The sequence below is a fragment of the Solanum pennellii genome, chromosome 11 (genome assembly GCF_001406875.1).
Source record: "Solanum pennellii chromosome 11, SPENNV200".
Lineage (NCBI taxonomy): Eukaryota > Viridiplantae > Streptophyta > Magnoliopsida > Solanales > Solanaceae > Solanum > Solanum pennellii.
This window is the reverse complement of record NC_028647.1, coordinates 63,020,641-63,038,428: the sequence shown is the minus strand read 5'-3', so window position 1 is coordinate 63,038,428 and position 17,788 is coordinate 63,020,641. Positions and strand designations below refer to the sequence as shown.

At 30.1% G+C, this 17,788-nt stretch overlaps 4 protein-coding genes across 6 annotated transcripts in view; 3 read left to right on the top strand and 1 right to left on the bottom strand.

Moving 5' to 3' along the window:
* LOC107004584 (protein TPLATE) overlaps positions 1–834 on the top strand; it is a 9,811-nt gene extending 8,977 nt beyond the window's left edge. The window contains exon 7 of the mRNA XM_015202831.2: positions 100–834. Within this exon, the coding sequence (XP_015058317.1) occupies positions 100–624 (525 nt within the window). The 3' untranslated portion in view covers positions 625–834. The remainder of the gene's footprint in view (positions 1–99) is intronic.
* A 2,983-nt stretch (positions 835–3,817) lies between these two features.
* LOC107004037 (extensin-like) lies at positions 3,818–5,611 on the top strand. 3 transcript variants are annotated; one of them, XM_027912876.1, is made up of 2 exons: positions 3,818–4,568; positions 4,713–5,611. In XM_027912876.1, the coding sequence occupies exons 1-2, from the start codon at positions 3,833–3,835 to the stop codon at positions 5,426–5,428; spliced, it is 1,452 nt and encodes a 483-aa protein (XP_027768677.1). In that variant the 5' UTR covers positions 3,818–3,832; the 3' UTR covers positions 5,429–5,611. The 3 variants fall into 3 exon arrangements, with proteins under 3 accessions (XP_027768677.1, XP_027768676.1, XP_027768675.1); XM_027912875.1 differs by having other exon boundaries at positions 3,818–4,770; positions 4,858–5,611; XM_027912874.1 differs by having other exon boundaries at positions 3,818–5,611.
* Positions 5,612–8,554: 2,943 nt separating this feature from the next.
* LOC107004216 (NAC domain-containing protein 90) lies at positions 8,555–11,189 on the top strand. The gene is made up of 3 exons (XM_015202457.2): positions 8,555–8,760; positions 9,524–9,813; positions 10,551–11,189. The coding sequence occupies exons 1-3, from the start codon at positions 8,604–8,606 to the stop codon at positions 10,890–10,892; spliced, it is 789 nt and encodes a 262-aa protein (XP_015057943.1). The 5' UTR covers positions 8,555–8,603; the 3' UTR covers positions 10,893–11,189.
* A 3,070-nt stretch (positions 11,190–14,259) lies between these two features.
* Positions 14,260–17,788, bottom strand: part of LOC107003110 (actin-related protein 2/3 complex subunit 2A) — an 8,628-nt gene continuing 5,099 nt past the window's right edge. The window contains exons 5-10 of the mRNA XM_015201369.2: positions 17,555–17,632; positions 16,549–16,681; positions 16,381–16,472; positions 15,537–15,593; positions 14,673–14,744; positions 14,260–14,591 (exon numbers count right to left, since the gene is read on the bottom strand). Of these exons, the coding sequence (XP_015056855.1) occupies positions 14,544–14,591; positions 14,673–14,744; positions 15,537–15,593; positions 16,381–16,472; positions 16,549–16,681; positions 17,555–17,632 (480 nt within the window). The 3' untranslated portion in view covers positions 14,260–14,543. The remainder of the gene's footprint in view (positions 14,592–14,672; positions 14,745–15,536; positions 15,594–16,380; positions 16,473–16,548; positions 16,682–17,554; positions 17,633–17,788) is intronic.

Below are 17,788 nucleotides of genomic sequence, written 5' to 3'. Positions count from 1 at the left end.
GTGGGGGCGTGGGGGTAACTTATTGTCTCAAATTTATAATTGTTCAAATTCAATATATTCCATATTTTCGTTATCTCATTGCTGTTTGGTATTGAACAGCTCTGTTTTGCTGCTAAAACCTGGTACGGAGGGTTTTTAGGCATGATGGTTTTTGGTGCAAGTGAAGTGAGCAGAAATGTGGACCTTGGCGACGAGACAACCACAATGATGTGCAAATTTGTTATCCGAGCATCAGACGAATCCATTACCAAGGAGATTGCTTCAGATTTTCAGGGTTGGTTGGATGACCTAACTGATGGTGGTGTTGAATACATGCCTGAAGATGAAGTGAAGGTAACTGCTGCTGAAAATCTAAAGATTTCAATGGAACGAATAGCCTTACTAAAGGCAGCAAGACCTCGCCCAAAGTCTCCAAAATCCGAGGATGAAGAAGAGGAGGAAGAAGAAGACGATGATAACAATAAGAACGATGACATCATACTTAACGTTGAAGGTGGTAAAACTAAGGGACCAACTACTTTATTCAAGTTGACAGCAGAAGAAGCCGAGCATCGAGCACTTCAAGCAGCTATTATTCAAGAATGGCATATGCTCTGTAAAGATAGAAACACCAAAGTAAACTAATTTTTTTTTGCTTACTTTCTTTTGATATATTTTGGTTTGATAATTGATTTAGAAGTTAGTTGATTGAAATGAGTTTCAAGTTTGTTTTTATGTAATTCTAGTTTATCTCTTTTCTCCCAGTTTTGTAATTTCTATGTACCTTTTTGAAGGCTGTAAATTAATTCTATTACTACTACATTTTTTTGTTTGTTCAAATGAATTTTTTATCTACCTTTTGTTTTCATAATTTAATTTCCTCTTCATAGTTCATATTAGGATATTGTGAAATATTGACAGTTTGATAGCCAAAAAAAAAAATTTACTTCATAATATTAGATTAACAAATTTCATTATATTATACATGTATATCCCAAATACTTACTGCATACATCAAAATACTTCTTTTTTATATATTTTCATGACAGAAAATAAATAACATAAAATTGTATATTATATTAATTTCTAAACATGGTATGTATGAATTCAAAACAAACCTATGAAGAAAAAGAAGAGCAACACAAAGATTAAAAAAAATTCTAGTGAAGACATGGTGGAAATATATATTTTAAAAGCTTATGAAGAAAATAAAATAATTAAAAAGATGACATGTTTGTTTTATCTCATGAAAAGTTGAATTAAAATAAAATAAAATTAAATATAGAGTAGATAGGAAAGAACATAGAGAACAATAAAATTTAATGTATAACTTAATGAAAAGTAAAATTGAATTTAGAGAATATAGAAAATGTACAAGTATCCCCAATCTATGTTTAAAATTTTAGAGATACATTTATACTATACTAAGGTCCTATTATCCCTTGAACTTATTTTATAAATAGTTTTCTATCCCTTTTCGGCGTGTGTTGATATTTTTTTTCAAGCTAGTGCCACGTAGATAGAAAAGGGGTGAAAAATTATTTATAAAATAAGTTCAGGCGGTAATAGGACCATAGTATAATATAAGTGCGTTTCAGAGATTTCGGACATAGATTTAGAGGAGGATACTTATGTATTTTTTCATTAAAAAAACACAATATAATTAGTAATAAATTTCTTTGCTGGTCTGTTGTTATTTTATTTGTAGCTAAAAAAATTTGTTGCTAATTCATCACTAAGTAAGATCATCAATTAATTTTACTATTTAGCTATAAATTTATCCATAGCTAAATTCAATTTCTTTTAATAGGTGAAAGATGTGGGCAATTATAAGAAAGAGAATGGGATAAAAATGTTATGTGCAACAATGAAATGGAAATTCATTAATTTTCGTAAGCGGTTCAGTACAAATGAAAAGAAATTTTGAATAAATGCGTCAGAACTTGCAATTGAAAGAGACAAAAACACAATAATATCAAAAACTCAAAGAAAATAAAAGACTTCTAGCTGACAAGATAGTACAAAAAAAAGTTAATTCTAAATAATTTGCTAAATTTATCTCCAAACAGAATGATATTAATAACTTAAAATTACTAGCTTCTTATCTCCCTAACTAACCTTAAAATCCATGTTAGATTACAACAAAATATTTATCTCCAAACAGAATGTTATTTATGACTTAAATTACCAGCTTCTTACCTCCCTAACTAACCTTAAACTCCATGTTTTCATATTAATTTCAGATATTTTTTATAAAAAAAAAATACTTTTAAAATTTACAAATTGTATAAGCCATAAATGTATATGTGATCATAAACTATCGCGTTAAAAGAAGTAGTATATTTAAAATTAAATTATTTCCGAACATAAAATATTCATTCTGAAATAAACTAATAAGTCACATAAAATGTAAGCTCCATATTAAGGGCCCGTTTGGATGAGCTTAATAAAAGCAGCTTTAAAAAAGTACTTTTGAAAGTGCTGAAACTTATTTTTAAAATAAGCAGTTATGCGTTTGGATAAAATTGCTGAAGTTGCTATGCCGAACGTGAAAAGGAAAAAATGGAAGAAAGAGATGTTAGGGTTATGTGGGTAATTTGGAGATTGTATAAAAATATTAAGGGCAAAAAGATAAAAATGTGGTCAACTTAAAACAACTTATAAGCTAAAAAAAAAAAGCACCCCTACCCCAGCTTTTAACTTTTGGCTTTAAATAAGTTTTTTTAAACTTAAAATAAGTTATTTTGAGTATTGTCAAACAGCTAAATAAGTCAAAAATCAGCTTTTAAGTCAGTTTGACCAGCTTTTAAGCTGAACCAAACAGGCTCTAAGTAGTAACTACACTTGATAAGCTCCAAAATAAAATTTGTGAATCAAATTCAAATGAAACAAAATAATCTTTTAATTAAGGTTTTCAAAGTATCATTTAATCATCTTGAAATCAAATAAATGACTATTTATTATACTTCTATGAACTAACTGATTGTAAACTTCACAATTGCTATACTAAAGTTTGTGCATTGCAAGTATTAGGAAACTCATATCTTGAACACATTTAAAACATTGTTTATATCATATCAATATTTGCAAAAAATATATATATATAGTTACATTATTCACATTCACAATATTTTTAAATTTAAATATGACTTCATCATTATGAGCGATACATTTAAAGTTTTCAACCAACACCTATTGCTATCTTGAAATATAACTAAGTAAATCTATAATTAAAATATCATTTGATCATTTAAAATCAGAATTATTACAAATTTATTAAATTTTTCTAAATATCTATCTATACTTACAAATTTAAAAAAATATATTTAATTATTCTGCGTATACTTTATCGCCCCCTTCAACTCATAATCCAAGAAAGAATCTTAGATTTGATTTAAAAATGTAACAATTCAATTTAAGAAATTGTCAACATTAATTTTTATACTTTATTTTTACTTTATTTAGGAAACTTCAAAAGCTTTACAACTCTACAAAAAGCTAAAATAGTAGTAATTCCAAGCCAAAAATTGGTGAATATCTTTATTACCATCTTATCTCCAACTAACTAACTTATTAACTCTTTCATTACTACAAGGCAATTTTTTTCAAAGTTACTTTTCCCACCATGAAAACTTGACATTGGTCTTCAAAAAATTTAAGAACATGCAGAAAAATCCAATGCTAAAACCTCCCTCGTCTTGACACGAATTCGTATCTGTTAATAGTTCTCTCAAGTTTTCTAGTATAAAAGCTCGGACTTACCATATAAATTTCTATGTTCAATCAAAGTCATATATTGTGAAGAAATGTTAATACATTAGAGCTCACCTCTATGACTATTAACTTTCATACAATGAAAAACTCATCGACTCCGTTTAACAAGCAATTTCGTGTTTTTCTATTTTTTCTTGTGTTGTTTTTCTCTGTTGTTGTAGCGCAAGAGCTTCTTTTCAATGGAGATGTTTCCAAGAAATGTAAGGAGGGATCAAGATCCAGTCACCTTTGTTCTTGGGCTAGAGATAAAATTGTTGCGGATGACAATTTTGCTCCATCCATTCTGCGACAATCAACCTTGAATTCGCAAGTAGGTAGAACATCTGTTCGAGTGTATACTAAGCCTGCATATGTATACTCACCTACAGAACCTTTATTGTCTATCTACGAGACTTCTTCAAGTCCACAGAGAAAACCTCCTAAGGTACCTCAATATCCTTATCAAACATATAGGCCCTTTCATACAGTGTCTTATGAAAATTATCATCAACCAAAGGTCTATAGGAGATCACTATTGAAACATCTACCAAGTTCAGCGTATGACCAACCTCCTTCTGCATCCCCACCACCTGTTCAAACACCTCCTACTTACCAGCCACCACCGTCCACACCCGCTCCAGTCTACAAACCTCCACCAAGTCCAGTGCCTCCTTCACCAAGTCCACCACCGCCTCATATATACAAGCCTCCACCAAGCCCACCACCTACTCATGTTTATAAACCTCCATCAAGTCCACCGCCTCCTCCACCAAGTCCACCCCCGCCTCCTCCTGTATACAAACCTCCACCAAGTTCACCGCCTCCACCTCCACCAAGTCCACCGCCTTCTCCATCAAGTCCACCACCGCCTCCTCCTGTTTATAAACCTCCACCAAGTTCACCGCCTCCACCTCCACCAAGTCCACCGCCTCCTCCACCAAGTCCACCCCCGCCTCCTCCTGTATACAAACCTCCTCCAAGTCCACCGCCTCCTCCACCAAGTCCATCACCGCCTCCTGTTTATAAACCTCCACCAAGTTCACCGCCTCCACCTCCACCAAGTCCACCACCGGCTCCTCCTGTTTACAAACCTCCACCAAGTTCACCTCCTCCACCTCCACCAAGTCCACCGCCTCCTCCACCAAGTCCACCCCCGCCTCCTCCTGTATACAAACCTCCACCAAGTCCTCCGCCTCCTCCACCAAGTCCATCACCGCCTCCTGTTTACAAACCTCCACCAAGTTCACCGCCTCCACCTCCACCAAGTCCACCACCGCCTCCTCCTGTTTACAAACCTCCACCAAGTTCACCGCCTCCACCTCCACCAAGTCCACCGCCTCCTCCACCAAGTCCACCCCCGCCTCCTCCTGTATACAAACCTCCACCAAGTTCACCGCCTCCACCTCCACCAAGTCCACCGTCTCCTCCATCAAGTCCACCACCGTCTCCTCCAGTTTATAAACCTCCACCAAGTTCACCGCCTCCACCTCCACCAAGTCCACCGCCTCCTCCACCAAGTCCACCCCCACTTCCTCCTGTATACAAACCTCCACCAAGTTCACCACCTCCACCTCCACCAAGTCCACCGTCTCCTCCATCAAGTCCACCACCGTCTCCTCCAGTTTATAAACCTCCACCAAGTCCACCCCAAAGCTCACCAGGGTATGGAAATCCTCCACCTTTTGGTCGCTATTAAATGAATAATAAAACCACTTGTAACAGTTGGAGTTGTTTCAATTGTATTACGTATGTTTCTAAAAATAATCTTGTGATATAAAGTGGAATAATCCAACTCCATTTGTTTTTATCCGTTTGTTCCTCCTATTAACTTGTTCCTACTTTGTTTAATGAAATTTCATACAGCCTTTGAGTTTTGTTATTTCATAGTTGGAAGTGGTTGATATGTCCATTAATAAAAGGAGCAACAAAAACGATTTGTGACCATTTCGTGTGTCATTTACACTTTTTTTTTTCTTTTTGATCATAACGAATCGAAGCAAAGTCAATAAAAATTTATATTTTCTTATCATAATATTTTACTAATCAGGTTCGAATATGTTTTTTAGTTTCGAAAGGACTTATGGCCGATTAGACATAAGTTTTATTGTTATAAGGCAAATATTATAGATCGTCAAACATGCAATTTTATGCAATTTCGTTCCATGATTCATATAAAAAGCAAAACTTCTCCCACACAAATATATTTCTTGACTTTAACTTTAATACAATAATCTTATTTGTTCCGTTACGTGATATAAATAAAATTTGAAAAGTCAATTAAATCTTAGTATGATTTTTAAATATTTGAAATCATTAATAATAATTGTGATTGTTATAATTTGTATGTGATCTTCAAATAATATGTTACTCTTCATGTCCCAATAAATATGTCATTGATAGAATTTCGAGAGTTAAAGATATTTTTTATAAATATTTTAACTTAACTATTGTGATGTGTCCGATGTTGTTCGACTGTTATATACAGTTCAAGTGCGTGATATTTTTAAAATATATAATCAAATTTTAAGTTATTAAAATTTATAATGTTTTTAACATAACTTCAAAATATACAATAAATTTAGATAAAGTAAAATTAAATAAATTAAAATTGAGAAAAATATTAAAGTGAATCCATATACATTACCAATTCATGTCCAGCAAATTACTCCAATAAAATATTGTACAATGATGATGATGTAGGCCCTAAGAAAAAAAATGTAACTTTAACCACTTCATTTTTTAAACCAAATATTAAAGTATATAGTATTTATTATTTTTACATGTCTACAAATATAAATATAGTATCTTCTATTATTCTTTTAGTTTATCTTTACTTGTTTATTATAATAAAAATAATTATTCAGTAATACTTGTTCTACTTATAAATTAAAAGATAATTTTTCATTTTGTATCTATTTTACTATTTGTATTAATTATTAAATACAATTAAATATATAATATATAATATAATAATATTACCTCTATTATTTATTATTTTTCAAAATATGTGTTAAGTGAATAATGACAACTATTATTAAACAGAAAAAGTATAATTTAGGGTAAAAGTTCCTTTACATGGTTGGCATTTAGAAGTTTGAATTCTAAATTAAATTCATTTACTTTTTATATACTAACTAATTGTGTAAATACTTTAACACTATATTAAATCACTTAATAATTTTAGATGGTTAGCATATAATAACAAATAGAATTAGGCCCCGTTTGGATGGGCTTAATAAAAGGAGCTTTAAAAAAGTACTTTTGAAAGTGCTGAAACTTATTTTTAAAATAAGCAGTTATGTGTTTGGATAAAAGTGCTGAAGTTGTTATGCCAAACGTGAAAAGGGAAAAATGGAAGAAAGAGATTTTAGAGTTATGTTGTAATTTGGAAATTGTATAAAAATATTAAGGGCAAAAAGATAAAAATGTGGTCAACTTAAAACAACTTATAAGCTAAAAAAAAAAAAGCACCCCTACCCCAGCTTTTAACTTTTGGCTTAAAATAAGTTTTTTTTAACTTAAAATAAGTTATTTTGAGTATTGCCAAACAGCTAAATAAGTCAAAAATCAGCTTTTAAGTCAGTTTGACGAGCTTTTAAGCTGAGCCAAACAGGCTCTTAGTAGTAAATAATAAAAGATTTCAAGTGAAACTCTATTTTTAGTTTAAAGTATGATTCATATGATTTATGCATCGAACTGTCGCTATTTTATTTATCGATTTATGACGTGTGTGTGCATATCAAAGACAAGTAAACACCCTTAAATGAGCTGTCATAATATAGTGTTTTCTCCACCATTGGTATTTTTATGTGTCCTATTAGCAAGGACTAAGGTATTAAGTATTAAAAATAATAACGATAACATATTTTATATAGTTTTATAAGTAAAATTGGTATAATATATATACAGAATTTATATTTATTAACGCGTTATCATATAGATTAGTTGGAGCTTAATGTATCAAATCATCTGGATCACATATTGCATGACCTATTTGAGAATGACGCTCTCAATAAGAATTTTTCCATATTTAAGATTCGAGCACTACTACTCGAAATCTCAGATAAAGTGAAATAGTTTGATCACGATAGTACAATCCATGATAATATAAGTATATGTGAGTGAAACAAATAATTAAATCAATTTTGTTTCCACTTTAGCTTTCTAAAATATTTTTTTAATCCTCTTAAAGTCTTAATAAACACACTTAAAAAAAAATGTTCTATATTGGAATTATAGATTGGTTTGGTTAAATGAGTTAGTTACATTACCAAATGGGAAAAATATTTAATAAGATAATTGTTAAATCGGTGATATATTTTCGAATTCTTAAAAAAAGAAAAATAGAAGAGTCCATACTCTTTTTGAGTTTAAAAGATTTAAAATAAATGTTTATACACGTAAAATAATATGTTTTAAGCATATTTGATATGAAGGAAAATATTTCGTAGAATTAAAATTAATTAACTTTATGAACCATACATCTTTATTTTAGATTCCAAAAAATTTAGAAAAAAATTACTTGAAAGTACAAAAAACAAAAAAAAAAGACTTGATTGAGACATCACTAGAAAAAAACAGAAAAAATAATAATAATAAAAAAAAAAGTTTGACTTGTTCAAATTAAGAAATGATTATTAATGAGATTAAAAAAAAGGTATAACTAAACCTAAATATTATTATTGGGACAACTAATTAAAACCGTGTGGAAACTTTTCAATCAAATAAAAATAAAATTCTCAATTCACACGTTAACTCTATTGTCCCATTTTGTGGAACAATTACTATAAATATATAGCAAATATAAAAACAAAACAAGAAAAAAAAAAGTAGATTTTTTTTTTAATTTCAAAGAAAAAAAAAGGATTAAAATGGTGGAAATTATTTCACCAGGATTTAGATTTTATCCAACAGAAGAAGAATTAATATCTTTTTATTTACATAAAAAGCTTGAAGGAAAAAAGCCAGAGCTTGATAGAGTAATTCCAGTTGTTACTATTTATGATTTTGATCCTTGGCATCTTCCAAGTACGTATAACTTCGATATTATCAGTATAGTTTAACATGTTATATTAATTTATTTATCGTTTTTATCGAAATTATTTATTAATATTTCGATCTGTTTTAATTTATATGACTACCTTTTAAGTATACAAGTTCATTTCTTCATCTTCACATATTTCATGATTATAATTCTGGAGTTTAAGTTATATGCATCGATCGATAGTGTTTATATCAAGTTAATTCTTATTGTAGAAACTTGTAATTAGTGTTTCATCTGTCTCAATTTACGTGGCATGCATTTTCGACCTAAGTACACAAATTATCTTCTTTCACTTCTTTCTTCTTATCTTCATTCTTGATCACCATTTTAATAAACCAATTTTTCATATATGGTTACAATTTTGAATTTAAGTTATATACACGAATGATATCGTCTATATAATTTAATATGTTACATAATTAAGGTTATCGTTTAATTTAACATTATAGAGATTTAAACTCTTTTTTAGTACTCGACTTAGCACAAAATTTGAGAAAAAATAATTAGTAGTTTAAAACCAAACACTGAGTTTTTCTTGAAACCAGTTACAATAACAACATTTCTCTGTAACACTATATCTGAACAAAAGACACTGGTTGTATAAACATGTTTGACTGTATCATATAAATTGAGACAGATAGAAATATCTTATTATAAATGCCTTGATTATGCGACAAACTTTTATTTTTTTATACTGTCAGTGCATAGAAGTTAAACGACGACGTTTAACGTTTTTTTTTTTTTTAGAATTTCATGGGGAATTGTGCATGGGAGATAGAGAGCAATGGTTTTTCTTTGTGCCAAGACAAGAAAGAGAAGCTAGAGGAGGAAGACCATGTAGAACAACAAATTGTGGTTATTGGAAAGCAACTGGTTCACCAAGTTATGTTTATTCATCAAATAATAAAGTTATTGGAGTTAAAAAAAGTATGGTATTTTATAAAGGAAAAGCACCAACTGGTAAAAAAACTAAGTGGAAAATGAATGAATATAGAGCTATTCAAGAAGAAGTTAATTCAACTCTTTCTATTCCTAAGGTAATTTTATATTTTACTATCATTACTATTTTTCTTTTTTTCGATATCCCTAGTATCTTTTTTAAATTTATTCAGTAAAAAGAAAATGATTTTCTTAAGTCGAAGATCTATAGAAATTAACATTTCTATCCAACAGGAATAAAAATAAAATCTGTGTGCGTACTGTTATTCCTAGACTCTAGATTTTACCTGTGAATAATTATTACGAAATATAAATTATTGTTGTGTTAAAGTATTTGAAAAGGGAACTAATTCTTTTCTATTATCTTCAATAAAGATACTTGTAATCTTATTATGGATATATTATTGCAAACTAATCTTTATAATAAAAAATACTAATTTCAATCTCAAACAAATTAAGATCGACTAAACATTCATGATGGCTATATATTACACCCCAACTTTTATGATTATCCTTTTTTTAATATTACACCCCAACCCATAACTTTTATAAATATCCTTTTTTTTCTTATGATTTATTTAATTATTTAACAAATTAAGTTTTAAAAAGATCTCTATTATATATATATATATATATAATGTTTCAACAATATTGTTTTTTCATGTGTATAATTATTTAGGCTATGTATTTTATTTAAATAAGCTCAATTTTGAATGAGATAAATTTGACAGGTCAAAGCTGAATTGATAAATCAATGGGTTGTAACTTACTTAATCTTATACGAGTTAGACATGTTATAATTTGATGAGCTAATTTTGTCATTCGTTTATTGCAGTTAAGGCATGAAATGAGTTTATGTCGAATTTACGTCATATCGGGAAGTTTTCGAGCGTTCGATCGGAGACCAATTGCACCAACAATAACAAGGGAACCATCAAAATCAATTATAAATCAAGGTGGAATTTCTATGGAAAATGTCACTAAAATGGAGGCAATAAGTTCCCCTGATGAAAACTTTTTTATGGAAGAACAAGATTATGTTAATCTTAATCATAATGATCAAATCCCTATTATTAATCAAGAAATTAACATCAACTCACACAACAACAAGAGGGTTAAAAGTAATCTTCATGATGAGACACTAATTAGTGGTTGGGAACAATTTAATTGGATGTAAACTCGATGTTTATTCTGGGACCTGATTAAATTTGATTTATGTTCGTATAAAATTTATCATAGAAAAAATTACTCAATATTGAATTTTTTTTCAGAAACTGAATTCGAAACGATAGAGTAGAGAGATTTTATCTGTCTGATATAACTATTGATAGTAAAATTAATTTCTATTTCTTAAGGGTTAAGATAGGGAAAAATAAAGGGGAAATATTAGGATGATTTCATTATTAAATCAAACATGTAACTTGTACTATTTTGATAAGAATATTTTATTATAATATTTATAATTTCTATGAAAGTAATATTGTGTTATGTTATATTATATTTTATATTTTTCTAATATAACATTTATTATTATAGCTAAAAAAATATCGAAACAAACGTATCCCTAAGAGAAATTTGACTTATATATGATATTTTATCTAAATATAACTTTCGTGGAAAGTGTCTACCAAAAAAAAAGAATAATTATCCTTCGCTAACTATTTCTTTCGTTTAGTTTTATTTGTTCAATATTATTTTTATATATCACTTTTATATTCATCAAATATATTTTTATTTTAAAATACATCACTTTTACTAGTTCACTTTTAATGACATATAATTCATTTATCATCTTACTCCTCTGTTCGTATTAATCTTGATTTTTGAAATAGTTATATTATGTTACTCTTTTTCTTTATTTCCATTTGTCATTATATTAAAAATAAATATTCGTCTTTTACTTATTAGCATGTCAATAAATAAAAAACATAGATAGGAGTATTAGTATTTTTAATTAAATCATTAATTATTTATTTCTAAATCATTTTTCAAGATTCAAGATTAAACATCAATTTATAATATGAATATGTACCGTGGTAAAATGAAAAAAACAATCATATTACTTATTATTTTTAAAGAATATTGGGCGAGTAAAAATAAAGAGAATTAACTATTCATTTTAAAAGTTTGATATAAAATTAATTATGTTTCTTTCATGCTTTATTTAGTATTAATATCTATATAAAATATTCAGTGAATACAAATGATATCTTAAGTCATAATGAAAAAAAAAATCAAAAACCCTTTTAATTAACATTTTCTCAAACAAACGCGTGAAAGAGAAACACGACAGACAAAATATTATATTATTCTTTAAAGATGGAGAAAATGTTGTCGGAATTTCCATCATCTTAACATGTTAAAGGAAGGAAATTTACATTTACTATTATGAGATTTCCACCGAACACCAAACATCAGATAATTTTTTTTCTAAAATTATTTACAATAATATATTTTTTAATAGTATGATGAGAATATTTTTTCCACATAGAATTTGGAAGATTTTGGTATCCACATGAGTGGATATGTCCACTAAAATATCACTCAAATAAAAGTCTTTTTTTTCAAGTCAATTTCAAAGACTTGGTCGTTCTTCCAACTTGTTAACACTGTTTTTATTTACATAAAAATTAAAATAAAATATGATAGATTATACCAAGTCTATAATAATTAAGTCACTATCAATAACAACACTTTTTTCTATCAAATTTAGTTACGAAAATCAAATTCGATATTACAAGTGCAAATAACTCTTCAGACAATATATTTACGAGAACTTAGTAACTTTCATTTAAATCTTAATTACACAAGCATAATAAGAAATTTACTAAATAATTGTAAATATATATATATATATATACTGATATTGTTATAAACTTTGAATTTTGAACATATCTCGCCAATCAAATCATCTCATTTTTATGAGTTATCATATTAGATAGATGAAATATATAAGAACGGTTAGATTCTCATTTCTACTTTTTATTTGATCGATTTTATTTGAATTGATTGATTAATCAGATTATCATTTTAACTAATTATTATCTTATATATTCAATTTCTTATAACTTTATGATTAATTTGAGGTCGATGTAGAGTTATGGACGTAGAAAAATTAGATATAAAGGTAAGAGATATGATTAAACAAAAAATATCGAGTTCTCGTAAATTTATAGATAAAGCTCTGAAGATGCTAATAAAACGTTGTGTGTGTTTGTGTTTTGTCTTGTTAGATAATTTTCCACAAACATATTGGAAGTTGCATTGTGTGGTCTGCTTAATTATTTGATAATTTACATGAATGAAATAGTCAATATTGTCAAGATTAGTTAATTAATTAGGTGCAACATTAAATTCTGAAAACAACATTTCTTTGTTGATATGACAATTAAGTTTGGGAAATTTTGGTATTTTCTTTTAAATCTTTTTGTCTTCAAATTTTGAAGTCTTATACTCCTTTTTAGTCTTTTGGTTAATATCAATGAATTATTTCTCATCGACGGAACTAGAATTTAAATTTTATGAGTGTTGAAGGTATTTTTATCTGAGAAGGAGGTCTAGTCATTCGGTTTCTCATACATGATGTTAGGAATGACCTATTCATCCTTAGAATTCGAAATCATAGAGATTTTGACGGAATATCGATTAATAATTAGAAGATTTTAATTTAGAGGAAATTAAAAAACATGATGAGTAGAAAACTCGAGAAATCAAGAGTACAAATAATAGATGGTTGTTATTCATTATTTCATAATGTATCGTTTTATTTTGTCCCATATTGTATTGTGTTTAATAAAATAAAATTATTAAACGACAAGTAATAGCATAATGAGAAAGATAATAAATGTTACAACACGATCACATTAGATCGATTGTTATATAAAGTAAGTATTTCATCATTAAAGTATGGACAAATTTAAGTAATAATCAAATTAAACAGATCGAATAAAATAGGTAATAACCACTGTTATATGTTACTACTTTTATGAATAGAAAAAAAATAACTTTATATATAAAATATAATTTTTCGATGAACTCTTTACGTCGTTAACTTCGTCCCTATAAAGCGACGCCGTATGTTAGAGGGTTTTAAGTACAGAGACCGGAGAGTCACGGAAGATGAGAATAGAGGGAAGGGAACCTTCATTGAATGTGGGTCCCACTTTTTCCTTTGTCGGAAACGAGATAATCGTACCTGATATTTACATTGAATTAATTAATGCATAACGTATGAATATTTACTTTCGATATTTACGTGTTATATATTTATCGATTTTAAGAGATTGATTCAGTAAAAGTATTGATATAACCCAAATATAAGAATGAAAATGAAAAATGTCCATTGGCCATGTAAGAAAATGGATTTTAACCAAATTTATGTGTGTCTCGACTATTTTGTACAAAGCTCGATGCACAAAGCATCCTGCATTCCCGTAGGGCACAGGGAAGGACCGCACCCAAGGAATGTGATGACTGATGAAGATAGTCTATCTTAATACAAGCATTAGTGGTTGCTTCCACGAGCCGATCACACCGGAGACAAGTTTTAGAGCATAAGCAAAAATGCAACTTTATAAAATGGGAATATTGCAAGTTGTTACAAAGCAATCTTTACACTACTTTGCAGAACTAAACGAATGCAATCTGCTAACCAAAACTTGAAGCTTCAGCAAAGATGGCTAAGTTCAAATCTAACGCCGAAGACAATTCAATAAGATTTACAACGACAACTATAAACATGAACACGATGATAAAATGGAGTTTATTAGAGAAGAAGCTGCGTTTACGATGATTTCAGGCCAAGTAACCTTTTCAATTCTCGGATTTTCTACTTCCAACTTCGTGAACCCAAACTGTTATTGCCATCCTTGAGGGTCTATATAAATGTCAAGAAGGAAAACAGATTAGATAGTAAGAAACGATTTGGTGTAGAGATCAAACAAATCAAATGACTTACCATTCGTTTAAATGATCTGTTAGGTGAATTTTTCTTGGCCTTCTCGGGATCTGGTTTGGCACGGTCAAGTGCCTGCAGAAGAGTTATGAATGTTGTGAACCCGCAAACAACAAACTTACAAGTTCTAAGATCAGCTAAACAAGAAAATAATTCAAGAAATGAGTCCCGGGGCATTTTAGTTACAAGGAACTGCAGTAAGACGAAACAATGCAGTTGAGTAGGCAGAATGTGATGTCAAAACGGAAAATTGAATTAAAGCTGAGATACATGTGGGACTTCAGTTCTTAAAAGGCACTAGGGTCATCAAACATCGTGTTTTGGAAGGTCACATAAACGCCATTTAAGCAACAAGTATTATATAGTATAAAACCAGTAATGTTATATGAGAGTGAATGTGGGCTCCTAGAGTTCCATCGTATCGACAAGATGAGAGTTGCAGAGATATAGATACTAAGATGAATGTGCCGGTCATACAAGAACAAGATTGGACATTAACCATTTAGCTTTTTCGTAGAATGACTTTGATGAACATGCTTCATGGAAAAACACAAAACGGAAATCACCTAATGCCCAAGAGAAACAAACTAGACATTTTGATAGGATTGCACGAAGAACCATAAGAAACCTCTACATTCAGCCTCATCAGAACAAGCGTGAACTTATTGCTAAAGGTAAACAGTTGCCATGATTCTTTCAGCAAAAAGGTAAAAAAAAAAAAAAAGCAACCTCGGATATAAAATTTAGCAAACTTCCCAATTAGCATTCTTTATAGGTGGTCATTGCCAAGTATACATTTGTATTACAGAATGCAATAAACCTGCTATTCTATTGTTTCTAAATTTATCATGAAAGATTGATAATTACCTGTATTAATGACTCCACCTGACGCCTCATCCGAGTATGCATGAAACATTCAGAACACTGTTTACAGAAAAAACATCGAAGTGATTAAATTTCGGATATAAAGTTTGACAGAAATAATATTATCATATTAAAAGCTATTGAGGCATGCAGCAATGGTTATGAAAATCTCAATATGTGCCATAAATTGATCACTTCACTTGAGAAAGATCGTTTCTTTGAAATAATCCAAGTTAGTAAATACACAAGGAACCCAGTGGATGCAGTTGCAAGACTTTAACAGACTCAAGACCTCCATAGATAAACTGCTACAAGGATCTACAGATTCCAGTACTAAATCTCCAGGAACACTATACAGGTTAGGTTACAAAGGCCTGAATTAGAAATCATTACAAAAAGCTTTAGCTATTGGGATATATATGTGTGGTGGCATTTACTCTTCATATTCTTCAAAAAAGAATAAAAGGTCACATATATATATAATGCCAAGCATCCACTGTGTGGGAAATTTTAATTTCATGGATTCAAAGAATGAAGAGCTTTAAAAAATTCTATTAGAATGAAGAATCCTTGTCTAAAATTTTATAGTCACAGAAATATAGAAGAAAGTAGTTAGTAAAATACAGGAACATAATTATGAGTGAAGCTTTCTATCTTTAGTCAGCAAGGCCTTCTATAAGGTTGAAGGGCTTCATCATTTACGAAAATCTTTCAAAGCACATATTCAACATTCACTATGGACCTTCTGACATAAGACGTCGTGAATTGTGTTGCATCAAGTATGGAAGCACATTAATGTGACATAATTAGGTCAATAGATAAGAAACTTTTGGTCTAGAATTCTCACCTTAACATGATAATTTACATAAGCATGAAAGGTTGATAGGTTCCAGACAGTTCTGTCCAGCTTTCTGCCTTCCACGTGGCGAGAAAAAATTACTGTGTGTCAAAAAATAAGTTGGTCATGGGAATCACAAAATATCAATGTAAAAACTACTTAAAATATCTGTTATACCAAAACTAACAAATCCGGCATTAGCAGATAATGCTTCTGTAAAAGCTTCTGTCAGTTCTTGAGGAGGAGAAGGAGACCACAAACAAGGAGGGGCATTATTAAGTCCAGCAGTTCGTCTTGCCTCAACAAATTCCTGATGAGAATCATATTTCAAAGAGTGAGCCACCCTACTCATTCAGGCACATGAAGATTAATATCCCAATGGGAAAGAGAAGCACCAAAAATCTTGCAAGAAAATTGAATGAAAGAGCTGGATTTTTTTTTCAAAGACAATGACCTATATACAACTCATTGCACCTTCAAGTCTACCCAGAAGACATAAGGTTTCTTTGGTATCATAAATGGCATAAAAACCTCAGTCTTACTTGAAGATTATAAGAAGGTGACAAGAAAATTGATTACAAAGAAGCGAATCATATTGTATCCAATTTCAAAACAATCTTCAAACTAATAGGATGTGTAATGTGTTAAGCCCAACACAGGTCGAGGGAATTGGTTGTAGTATTCTGATGAGATCTTGGGCAATCCTCCCCCACGAGCAAGCTTTTTTAGGGTTTAGTTAGGTCCAAGTTCCATCTCTTAACATGGTATCAGAGCCAAACTCATCAATCCATGTTCTTGTGTTTCTCAATGTTGGACCCCGTGTTATGTTATCCATGCTTCAGTTGTCCAGCTTTGGGCATGTTGGGGAGTTGTAAGTCTCGCATTGGTTGAGGAAATGATTGTGGTCTCTTTATATAGTCTTAGGCAATCCTCTCCTCAAGATTTAGCTTTTGGAATTGAATTAGGCCCAAGTTAAATGTCTTCACATGATGAAGGCTTAATTTGGATGTTCAAATATCAGAATGTTTACCACAGTAATCCGTTAGCATAAAACAAAATGAAAAGAAATTTTCTAATAAAACTACTTTTATTGGAAGCTATTAGTTCTCCCACCTTTTCATTTCTTGGATTGGGATGATATAAAGATAAGGACAAGAACACATTAAAACGTGTTGAAGTTTACCTGTAAGAAAGATGTTGCTAGAACAGTATCTATGGAATCATTAAATCTCATAGGAAATATGACGGTCACCTTGTCTGCCTGCAAAAAGCCAGTACATTGCATCATTTAATCTAAATACTTTATAGGTCCTCAAAGATAGATACTAAAATAACAACAATGTGCATCGTTTATACATTCCAAAAATTCATGCCTATTAAGAAACAAATTTGGTGTGTGTGTGTGGGGGGGGGGGGG